Genomic DNA, 12,898 nt, shown 5'->3' on the forward strand with positions numbered 1-12,898 from the left:
CAAAGAACCCTTCTATTATTATAGTATGAACTGTTTAATCACACAGCTATTTTACTATACTTCCAAAGTAAAGGAATATGTGGTCTTTCTTATGCATTTGAACAAATGGTTTGGCATCCTTTCTTTTTGTTTTGGAAAGCCTGATACTTATATTACTGAAAGGGATGTAATTTCCATGCCTTCAAAGAGTACGTGTTAAGGTTTTGTATTTTATTTGCCTTTTTCTTCTCACAGGTAATTAAGGATTTTGCAAATGGCGAAATAAAGCAAGCTTCAAGCCTTTTTGATTGCGACATTTCTCTTCAAGATTATTTGGATAAAAGTTTTTACAAGACTGCATCATTGATTGCAGCAAGTACAAGGTCTGCAGCAATATTTAGTGGTGTTAACTCTAGTGTTTGTGACCAGATGTATAATTACGGCATGAACCTGGGATTAGCTTTTCAAGTAGTAGATGATATTCTTGACTTCACCCAGTCAACAGCACAATTAGGTAAGCCGGCTGCAAGTGATTTAGTGAAGGGAAATCTGACAGCTCCTGTGCTCTTTGCACTTGAGCAAGAGCCAAAACTAAGAGAAATAATAGACTCTGAATTTATGGAAGAAGGTTCATTGGACATTGCTATTGATTTGGTTCATCGAGGTGGAGGAATTGAGCGATCACAATCACTTGCCAAACAGAAAGGTGACCTGGCTATAAAGAATCTCCAGTGTTTGCCATCAGGTGCCATGAGATCATCTCTTGAGGGAATGATAAAATATGTACTCCAGCGAATCGATTAGAATGATGCCTTGATTCAGGAGCATTGCATTCTTTCCTGCAAAGTCTTTTTTTAATTAAATTCTGGTATTTGGTGATATACGTAGGTGATTTAGGTCAATCTCAAGAAACTCGGCATCCCAATTCATGTAACTCTGCTGCAGAATCCAACTCCTGCAGCAATTGTAATAACTCTTCAGATGTATCGCCATGATGTAACAATATGTCATTATAGGTTAGTCAAATAATGACAAGATTCACAGCCAACTATTTATAAGATCTGCAGCTCCAACATCTGAGAATTTCTTATAACTTATGTCATACTATCTATCTGTACACTACATATACTCATAAGATCCTTAGCAAGGAAATTACCAGGCAGACATTTTCAAGTTGTTGCAAATGGGGTCAGATATTCTTATTGGGATTCAAAGAAATGATTTTCTTGATTTTCTATACAACTTGGATTAAGTTGTTGACCTTGTTTGTCCACATGGGAACAGAATATTTTGATATTGTATCAAGATTTCCAGTCTCAAAAAGCTTCTTTTGTGTGGCTTTATTTGTCATTTCCTAATTCATTCTTCTATTGTGGCAGAATGTTCACGTTTTTAAACACCCCATTGGTTGGTAACCTGCATTAACGTGGTTAGACATATTAGCCTTTCAATACTAGGCCTTAATTTTTTGGTTCTAGTTTTAAAACTCAACCTGCCCTTGGGTATCGTGCCTTAGCCTTTTGGTTCTGGGTCTTATTCTCTTGATTCAAAACCAGAGCAAAGTAGCCTATCCACAAAGTTGCAAGACCCTAGATCCATCACTTCGATAGGGTCATTTACTCATGTACTGTGTACAACAATATTTTTTACTTTGATACCACGCAATCACAAAGAAAGTGAAATATGCCATTTACTGAAATAAATATAATCTGTCTGAACAAAATATAGCTTGAAACACTGAAGTCATATTTTTGGAAGTGCATAACAAGAATATTATTCTTATGAATGTTTGCATAATATCATGCTCGTAAGAACATAAGAACTTGACATCATAATGGCTATTGTCCAATACTTACATGTTGATAAAATAACGTTCACCAAACTGCAACAGGACTGCTTAACCTATCTGATTAACTATCTTATTATGAAAAACATGCCCTAGAGCTGAGGCAAGATATGAACATTCAGTCATAAGTTGACTAATAACTCTTAAACTCAACATAGGAATTGTTGAAGGAAAGTGTAACTAGGTTCGGTCTTCATAAATGTACTTTTGATATTTGTATTTATTCAAGAAAAGAAATATTATTTTATAATATGTCAATGAGTTTCTTGCTCATTGAAGTAGGTCTAGCACATGTCAAAGTGCTATAGGTGAGTCAAATGGTCAAAAGGAAATGTTGAAGGCCTTAAAAGCATGTTACACCATGTACAAATATATATTAAAGTTAAAGGGAAAACCTCCAAGCAAAGTCAAGTCCACTCCTATGCAATGGCACCTTCAAGCATGCTACAACACCATGAAAAATATCCGAAGTCTGCTCAACAAATCAGCATCCAATCAGCCCTCAAAGTCAGCCTACAAACAGACAATCAAGTCGGCTTACAAGTCAGCCTAAATGGAGGCACAATCATCTATTTATAGAGGCTGTCCACTCCAAATAGAACGCACAACTTGAGCTCTGAAATCCACAAGAAAAAGAGGTCAAGGGGAACAAAGAAAGCCAAGGGAAAAGGTCTACTAGGGCAGCGATGTAAGGAGGAAGAACAACGAAGTCTGAAGGACTGTTTTCTAGGGTATACACAGTCACACATGCGAGAAAGTGAAGGAAATTCTGCGGCTATATCAACAGTAAAATCACAGTTGTATATTCTTCATTGTTTGGGCTAGTAACTAGGCCTACAAAGGCCTCCTACTCCAACGTGGAAGGAAGACACTCAAGCGAAGGAGAGAAGAGCATATGAACCTAGTAATCCTCCCACACGTGCGAGAAACTAGGGCAACAGAACAACAACACTGTCATACTCTCATATCTCAATAAGGATCTCGGTTGGTCAACGTTGAAGTCTACTTGTGCAAGGGATAGAAGAGGAACACCTCACCTAGAAGACTCACTCAAGAAGGTCTATCTCTAGACAAGATTCATAAGAGAACGAAGTGACAGAAGGAGGACGAAGTGCCAGAGAACAAAGTACCAGAAGAAGTGTCGGGGAATAGGGTGCAAAAAGAAGGAAGGACTTGACTTGTGCTTGGAGGATACTCTTGTCAGGGTCTAGGGTTTGACATTGATTAATAGAAGCTTCAATAAGAGAAATTCACTAAAGGGTTTTCCTCTCAAGAGAAGAGAGGTTTTGGCCCTGGTAGAGAGCCAATATCTTGTGTTCTTGTTCTTATGTTTTGGTATCAATTTGATGAAAAACACACACATGCATTAATAATAATAAGAAGAAGATTAAGCTAACAAGAAAAGTAAAAAGACTACAAATTGTTATCAAGTAACGAAGAATCACACTACATTACTTTGCCCTAGATTCTTCAACATAAATCAGAGCTTAGGTGACACATCAAGGAAAGGGCAACTCAAGAACACTCATCAAGGAAAGACATCTACAAAGTTGAAGCATCAAGCCTAGAAGTCTCAATCACTTCAAGGACAGGAAGGGTATACAATCCATCATTCATCAAGGAGGTCTACAAAACTATAAGAAGAGCCTTACATAAAGGCACCTACAAAGAAGAGCAGATTGAAGCAGGACCTACATCAAGCTACAAGTCTTCAAGCAAACATCATCACCAAGCAAGTCCACTTGGAGAAGGCAACTTGAAGAACATCAAGATCCAGGGAAGATAAGCCATCAAGCCTTCAAGGAGGAAGCAAATCCATTACATCTCAAAATCTATCAAGTAAGTACATGTCCCCTTCTGAATATACATCAATGTCTTTTTGCAAGGAAATCAATAAATTGGTAGGTACCAATAAATTTCTTGCATGGAAGAAGAGGACTGGTCTACTACTCAAGGAGAATGAACTCCTAGAGCATGTCAAAGGGAATATCACTATCCCTGCTAAGGAACAAACTTAGGCCTTAGCTAAGTACAATAATGATGAGACAAGAATTCAAAGGATTCTGATAGAATCGATCAAAGACTCTCTCATTCCTTATGTCTCCATGTTTGAGACATCAAAAGAAATTTATGATAAGTTAGTAGAGATATTCTCGGTATCCATAATAGAAGAAGTAATATCTATGAGAAATGAATTATACAATATGAAGATAACAAAGGAAGGTATAGCTCCCTACTTCATGAAAATATCTAAAATGAGAGATCAACTTCAAGAGCTTGGGGAAGTCATGTCTGACAGAGAAATGTCAACTGTAGTACTCAATGCTCTAACCGAGTGGGGAAACTTCACATCAAGCATATATGCCAAGAAGGAAGCAACCACTCTGTTGTAGCGACTACAACCACCCTCCAAAATTTTGCCTTAGCTTCGTTTTGCAGCCTCCCTACCAACCATCCTTAGCAACATGTTTTGCACTGTCAAACACACATGCTTTAGTTGAGTTTCAGTGGCTTGCCGGCCTGTGTATGTCAGCTTGCTTGTCTCCCTCCCGCAGGCTAGCATTTTGGACTTAGACTATTTGTTGGCTGAGACACTCCACCAGAAACATGCAATTCTGGAGGGGAACCATCCTTCCCTCTAGAAATTGCACAAATCAGCTGGGCAGCTTGTTGGGCTTCAGAATTGCGCAGAACAGTCATGCAATCCTCCTTTAGAAAATTGCACAATCTAACCCAGTTCTGGGCCTCAGCCCAAAAATTACGCAATTCTGGGAGGTAGTGATTTGCTTAGCCCAGAAATTGCGTAATGCCTGACAGAAAACTAGCTCTGCTCAGCCCAGATGTTATAGACATTTTTGGGCACTGCAACCCCAATCATATATGTCCATAAACCAAGGGCTCATAAGTCCCTAAAAGTGTTGCTTAACACTCTAAAGAAACAAGGTGAGCTGTTTACATTATCTCCCAGAAGTTCTCCATGAAAAACTACTTAGAAATGGTCAAAACTGGACCATACTGATTGCTCAGTGTTGAGGGTGAGATGCATCCCACCTAAATGCACGCGGGAGGTGGGATGCATACTGAAAAGTCCTTCTATAGGGTTTGATGGACGAGAATAGACAAGTGGCGGAGACAGTTTGCGAGGTGGATGATCATGGAATCTTCCAGAAACTTCTCCTGTGACACTTGCCTCTCAGAATCGCCTAAGGATGAGTAAGAGATCAATGAGATCTCCAAGTGGAATCAAGAACTATCAGAGAGAAGACACTAATCAAAAACCCAGAGCTGACTCACACCTCTGCAAATATCTATATATAGATCTCTCATCCCAGAGATCCAGAGGTTGGAGGCTGGAATTTTGTATCTTGTAAGGAAGTGCTGCTGGTTTCTTGGTGTAACATCATAGTGTTGGGTGATCTAAGCTTTTCATGAGGTGAAGAAGGGCTTTCTTGCTGAGAGGATGACGCTGGGTCAGAACAATTGGTTGTAATCCTCTTTGCTATTCTTGATATTAATAAAGCTATTCAAGTTTTCCTCCACATTTTTGTATGATTGATGATATATGCATTTGTGTGGTCAATATATATCTGGTCCTATATTGTTTATGATAGTAGATCTCTGTTCTTGGATAGTGTTATGCTGCTTTGATTCCACAGGTACTCTTTGAAGCTGGGTAGGCGAGGAAGCGAGTGGCAAAGATCTATCAGAAGGGAGAGGAATCAAGCAAGGAACCAAGCGCAAGACAGAGGTTGGTCTCCTTTGTTCCCCTCTTATCTACTTCTCATAAAGGAAAACGAAAGTAGTTTTAGTTTGTTTGTTTCTAAGATAGCTACCAGTCTTAGTGGGATTAGCAGCTCTACATAGACACTAGTTTTCCCGATAACAAAATGGCGACTCCGCTGGGGAGTGAATAGATTGTTTGTTTGTCTATATTTGTTTGCTTTATAAACTTACAGACAGAGCCTGAAGTCAAGCCAGCTAGCCTTCGAACTGCATTTGCTATGCAAGTGCAAAGTAGATCAATGCTGCTTCAGTCTATCTCCGGGTTTTGCTTATGAACTGAACAATCGATTTACAAGTTCTCTAATTGCCCTTGTGGTGGCTCTAGTAACCTCCTTAGATCTACCCCTGTGATTTATTTACTGATTATCACTTGCTCGACCTAAATCCCTGAACTGTGTTGCAAACTGTGATCAAGAACTGGATCAAAAGTCTCGCACTGTACCATCGCACCCTCTCTTCAAGGATATTAGTATGCATCGCACTTCCCGTGTGCTGTAGGTGGGATGCATACTGGAATCCCTGTGTAACAGGTGCGCTGATCAGAAAAGGCTAATTTTTCCTCCAGACTTTGGTTTTTCTTCACTCTTTTCAGCTCTATTAAGGAGTTTTGCTGTCTGTAGTCAGTATACCTCTGTTGGAAACCCCCTTCCTTGCCATTATTCCGCCTCCATTGTGCAAAGAACTGTAAATGTTTTTATGTATTGTGAGCCATTTTCAGTTCTCTTTTACAAAGAAGTAGCGTAATTGAACTGTCGTTTCTTGATTTGGAAGTGTCGCAAGTGTCGTTTTCAGTCATAGAAGAGAATCCGATTGTTCTTGATAGTCGATTACACTGTTACTCTTGTATTTGATTTGAATTAGTAGTTTTTCAAGTGTCGAAAGCAAGTTTTCCATTCCAAATCACAAAGTGTCGTCATTGTCTTCATTTTGTCTTGAAAAGAAGCTTGTTAGTAATGTCGCTTTGAAAAGTAATTCAGATTTGCGCTTAGCTTTCTTTTTATCATTCACACATTAAGAAGGCTGAAAACAAATACATGCATGTGCATTTGCATTTAGACTGTTTGTTGGTTTGATTTAGGACAGTGCATATACTGTGTGCTCTCTGCTCTATGTTGAAAGAATATCATCTCTCTTTCTTTAGTAGCTAGGATTTTCATTGCAAAAAGAAGATTAAACGATTGTTTATCATCTTAGATTGCATTTTAGGAATTGTATATCTACATCACGCGATGAACCTGAAATGCAAATTTCTTAAGCAAGATCAACTGTAAAATAAATTTAATGAATCTAAAAACGCTTTGGAACCTAACGCATAACATTTAGAAGTCTAAGCTAGAGACGTATTCTGGCGTCGTAAAGCCTGGTAACTGTTGTCTTCATTGCTGGTTGGGTGATTCCTCCACTTTGAGACGACAAGTGCCAGTACGGACTTGTGCTCCCACGTACCGTCGAGTATATATTGGGAGACCACAATAGGCTATATCCTTTATCCATAAGAAGCTGTGTCTACCACCCTATCGATCGCAATGCACTAAACACAGCATTCGGGAAGATTGACTGCCGTACCGTAAAAAGTATTCTGCAGTTTTGCGATTGGTTTGGTAATCCCTCTGTCTAGATTTCCAGAGTAGTCTTTTTCATTCCTTTTCAGACTCCTTAAAGGAAAAGGTCCATCTGAGCACTTGTCACTTCAAGCTCATTAAAAATTGAAGGCGACTAGAGTCATCTTTTGTTTTTTCTCGACTCTTAAAAATTGAAAAACAAGTTGTGTCAAAGCGTCTAAAATTCATTTAATTCGGAATCATTTTCCCCTTTATTTTGAGTTGATCGAGTAATCCGCAATCGTGGAAGAAAGTCAATCGAAATTGCTAGAAAATCTTTTGGATAGACTAGATATGTTTGAACAACCGTCGACATCCAGGACTGTGTCATCTGATGCAACAGCGGCAGAGCCTCCTGCTGCTACTCCAACGATGTTCGCCGGTATACCATATGTCGTGGCAAGTTATCAACAACAAGCCAGAGTCCAATCAGGGACTGTTTCGACGACATGGTCAGTTCCTATTTCTTCATCCGGATTATCATATGGTATTTCTTATGTTGAAACTCAACAAATTGATCCAATGTGTCTTCAAAGGCCAATCTACCCTTTAAGTACTGGATTGCCACCATATGGAGGGCAGTATGCCTTTTCATTGTTCCCTCCCGGAGAACAACCATATGGGAGTTTACAACAAAGTTCAGGTCAAACTGGAATTACATCCAGCGGTTGGGTACCAATACTGCCTCAGCAACCAAGGGTTGTATATTCAATGCAACCAGTCCACCCTGTGTCGAATATTCCCACTATACTTGCTATGGTGACTGCATCGCAAGTACAAGCACTACCTGTTGTATGTCAACCCCAAGTTTCTCAGGTTGCAATACAACAACCTCTTGTCTCAACGACTCAATCACAACCTCAGGTTAGTGCCTCCTTATCTGGAGCGACTCAGGCTCAAACAAGTAATATGATTCCTCATCTTGGTCAATCATCCAATATTGGACAACAGCAAATGGTCCAACAACCATGGCTGGTTCAATCTCAACAACCGCAATTCCAGCAATCATATCAAGGACCTGAGCTACAAGTCTTTGTAAGTAATGGGCAACCGCATTTCTAAAGCGGTTATCAACAACCATACTATAATGGTTATGCCCATCAACCTTATAAAAGTTACCAGCATCAAATACATTATGCTAGTATGCAAAGACCCACTGCTCAGGCGATTTCATCTTATCCTGGGTATGCTTCGCCTAACCTGAATCAACAGTTGCCCTTTGTAGCAACTCTAGAATTACCAGATCTAAACTGGCTGACGAATGATCCAATTGCTTACGCCCCTTGGTGGCCGGTGATTCCGCATAAACTTCCGTCAGATATTCCTAAATTTAATGGAAATCCGGGTGAAGACCCGTCGAATCATGTGATGACCTTTCATCTGTGGTGTTCATCTAACACTCTAAACGATGATTCGATTAGGCTTCGCCTTTTTCAGCGAACGTTAACTGGTCCAGCAGCAAAATGGTATATCGAATTGCCTAGAGCTTCATTCGATAACTTCAGCACCCTAGCCACAACCTTTTTAACCCATTTTCAGTTACCAATAAGGTACGAAACAGGAACAGAGCTTCTTACCAATTTCAAACAGACAACGGCCACTCACATATTTGATCATATTCATGAGTGGCGACGTCGTCGCAGAATGGTAAAAACGTATGTTCTTGATCAGCTGCTAGCTGAATGGTTTATTAAGTCATTATTAGTTTCTATCACAGAAGATGTGGCAAAGGGAGGAGTCGTCACTGAAGAGCAAGTTATTGCTCGTGCACAATATCTAGACTTGATCTATACTCAGTCTGACACACTCTACGATAAAATACCTGATTCTCCTAGACTAGAATTTTTCGTTCCTCCCCTCCTAAATCAAACAAAGACTCTCATGCCGACAATGGCGTGATAGGTACGACAAGCACGAAATCGACAAAGGCTACATCTAAGAAAGCTCGTAAGATTTCTGATCAAAATGCAAATGAAGAACTTCTCGCCTCGGAGGTAAATGTCGTGTCGACCGACAAGGGAAAACAACTGAAGCAACCAGGGGGCAAGAAGAAAAAGAAAGGGAGAAAAAAGAAGCAGGATGAGTCATCTCCTGAAAAACCTTCTGCAAACCCTTCTGGGCAAAGGAAACCCCCTGCGGGGTGTCAGATATGCGATGAGGATCATCGGACGAGAGATTGTCCACATAAAGCTGAAGTTAAGAAACTCTTTAAGAGTTCAAAAACCTCAGCGGTATTGACTGATCCGTTTCCAAACCCGGGAAACAAACTGGTTGCTAATCAAAATGCTTCCCGATCCCAAGTGCTTATGTTGTCCATTTCAAAACAGCAAAATGATGCTTTGATATCGACAAGGAATAAAGATTACGGGAATCCACAACTGTCGAACAACAAGGCTACTGATCAACTGAGTAGTTCGACAACAACTTCAACCGAAGTTGTGCCACCCATCATTCCTGAGCTAACGATAAAGCCGCCAAAGGGAGTAGTACACAAATCGACATTTAATCCTCGTGCTAAAGTAGCACAGAATTATAATATAGTAGAGGACCTAGCCCAATCGCCGTCCGCTATGTCGACACTTGAGGTACCGCAAAATTGCCCCTCCCAAAAGCAGGCTCTATTATCAGTAATAGGTGGGATTGAGCCAACAGATTCCAATCTTGTATCCTTTAATCACAAAGGATATGACCCTCAGTTACCAGCTCAACTAGCTTTCCTTATTCAAGTGAAAGCCCTCAACAAAACTGTTCATCGAACAATTATTGATGAGGGGGCATCATGTCGATGGGTTGCTGGAAAAATTTAGGCTCACCACCCTTGTCGCGATCGTCAACGATGTTAAAAGCATTTGATGGACGATCATACACTCCATATGGGATTTTAAGTAACTTGCAAGTTGAACTAGGGGGCAAAACAATAGAAATTGATGTTGAAGTAATCGACAGAAACCTCGATTACAACATCCTACTGGGAAGGCCCTGGATATATGCCATGGCCGCAGTTGTGTCGACCTACTTCAGGAAGATTACATTTCCCTTCCAAGGAGGAATTGCAATCGTCGACCAACAAACATTTCTCCCCAACAGTTCACAAGTTACGGGAAGCATTCCAATGATCCATTGAAGCAATCATTCGCTTCAAAATATCGGAGTAGGCCTCCTAAAAGACCCTGCCTTAATGGGTACTTTTGCCCTACCGCCTTCGAGTAATCTGGCGGAAGTGGCCACAGTGGAAACCTACAATATGAAATCTTCTATATCTAATGGATTCAGAAGATTCCTGAACATTTTGACAGCATGGATCATCGCCATTTTAGAAATATTGTAGCAATCAATTTTCTTGGCCTGGGGGGCAGACCCAAATCGACGCTCATCGAGTGTTTGGATAGATAGGTCTAATGAATATGGTACCTCTTCAGATCCTTGGTCGCATGTATGTTCTACAGACAAAGGAATCATTCAGTCAATGATGATAGGAGAGGCACCATGGGAAAATCACCACCATCGTTCCCGTCTTCCGGATTACCACGAAGATTATTCCAACAACCTTAATCATCCTTCAGTTTTTTATTTTCTATCAAATACTGTAAATACGGTGGATATTGAGGACGGTTCTTATCTCGTGTCGACCTCGTTAAAAAATGAAACAAGGAGTCATGAGGATAGTTCTTTTACTGTGTCAACCTCATTAAAAAATGAAATGACTCCCTTTCCAAATCGAGTCTTTGATTACGATCTCGTAAAATCAAAGTCGAGTCTTTCGAAGATCTCGAAGGTAAACCTTCATTCCAACCACCGAGATGAATGCAATGAAGCTTGGGGGGCATGCACCTCGATTTGCGTTATTATGCTGGGGGCATGCAAACTTATCACGAGCAGTGTTACCGCAGGGTTCAAGCTCGTTAAAAAATAAACCTGCCTCGAGCAGTTTTTATGTGGAGTTCAAGCTCGTTAAAAATTAAACATAAGCAATGAGCAAATGTTTCCCCCAGAGTTTAAGCTCATTCATTAAAAAATGAACCAATTTCCGGTAAATAACCATCGTGAATGCATTATCATCAGCGTTTGAAGCTTTGGTCGTGTTCTCATCATCATCTCCACTCTGTATTGGCCGATCATTTACCTCCATTTGATTGTTTACCCTTTTTGAGGAACAACTGTGAAGAGTGATCCTGTTAGCCATCCTTGTGACACTGCCGTGATTGGAAAATTCCAAACCTTACTTGCAATTAGTTGCTACCTGAATTTATCACTCGTTCCTCGAAAAACGAGTCTCCTTTAAGCTCTTTTCATCTGACTCGTAAAATATGAAAAGATTGCCGAGTAATTGGCCTCTCCAGCTCGTTAAAGTGACCGGAAGTGCTATCCCTCCTCTAGATTTTAATCTTTTTGGACCTGAGGGATTATTACACAAAAAGATCTAGCGCTTGTTTTGTCTGGCTCGTTAAAATTACCGAAAATTCATCCCTTTTGTATTATTTTATACTTTTTCGGACTTAAGAGATTATATGACGAAAAAGGATTATTGGAGTTTTCTTTACGTTCCTTTTAGACTCTCTAAAATTGAAAAGGATCGAGTTATCTTTGTCGTTAAACTCGTTAAAACCGAATAGCGACAAACTTGTCCATACAGACAAGAACGAGTTTCACTATCGCTAAGCTTGTTAAAACATAGTGATGGGTTTGCCCGAAGGGCAAATTATAGAACAAGCATATGTTATCCTCCTCAAGCTTGACAAAAATAAAGAGGTACTGGTCAGCAATGACTGGGGAAAAATTGGGAAGAAAACTTGAAAAAACTTTATTGGTAGCAAGTCGCTCTTGAACATGACACTTTCACTCCGCATCCGAGTCGGGTTGGGTTGTTCCGTTCACTGGTCATATCACCATTGGTCCATCACACCATCCACATTTGGGGTTAACGCTGCCAATCCATCATGTTAGTGTCGCCGGTATGTTCAAGAGATTTCGCTTAGAGAATTCACCTGTGTCTCATCCGCTGCAATACATTCACGCTCCATTCTTTCATGACCGCCACCTTGAACCTTATATCATCAGATCGTTTTCACCTCCATTAAAATCATTTGCTCCGTTCCGTGTCATAGATGTGGGATTCATTAAGGCCCTCCTATGATGGATCGCTTCTTGTCGACATCAGCTCATTATCCAGGAAGTCGATCTAGGAACAACCCTTTCAGTACTTTGAAGCTTGCATGCCTCAATGGCAAGTTTCTCACTTCCGGCGACAGGTTTACATCAATGGCCTTCGACCGAAAGATTTTGCGTGGTGTTCGACGCCAAGTCCCTTATTCACACCACGTGAATTGTACTGTAGTACCTTGAGGGTCATCATCATTATCGGTGATTCCTCTCGCGCCTGTTAACAACTTACATCATTGGCTGGTAATCAGGCGATGTCTTTCCATGTTCGACTCCAAAACATCTCTCACATGGATCGACTTGTACTTTGAGTGAAGATCGAACGAGATTGAAGACCCCGGATCTAGTTTCATCCATCCGGGCTGTGATATATATTCAGGAAAATAAAGACATCAAATGTACATCATTGCTGCATAGATAATCATCCAATCTAAGGGATGACGGCTCTACCAGAATCATCAGTCTGCACACAGACGATTGTCTGTCCTATGTACATGAAAATGAATTTATAAAGCTGAGAATGGGAATG

The 12,898-nt window shown here is 40.3% G+C and overlaps 1 protein-coding gene across 3 annotated transcripts in view; it reads left to right on the forward strand.

The window, feature by feature from the left end:
• Positions 1 to 1,239, forward strand: part of SPS1 (solanesyl diphosphate synthase 1) — a 161,413-nt gene extending 160,174 nt beyond the window's left edge. For 2 of the 3 annotated variants that reach the window (XM_089379144.1, XM_089379143.1), the window contains exon 6: positions 235 to 1,239. In XM_089379144.1, coding sequence (XP_089235270.1) covers positions 235 to 783 — 549 coding nt within the window. In that variant the 3' untranslated portion in view covers positions 784 to 1,239. The remainder of the gene's footprint in view (positions 1 to 234) is intronic. The other variant, XM_089379145.1, reaches the window with a different exon arrangement.
• Positions 1,240 to 12,898: the final 11,659 nt, after the last annotated feature.

The sequence above is a fragment of the Pinus tabuliformis genome, chromosome J, assembly GCF_031772625.1.
Source record: "Pinus tabuliformis cultivar Carrire ecotype Pingquan chromosome J, CPIR1, whole genome shotgun sequence".
Lineage (NCBI taxonomy): Eukaryota > Viridiplantae > Streptophyta > Pinopsida > Pinales > Pinaceae > Pinus > Pinus tabuliformis.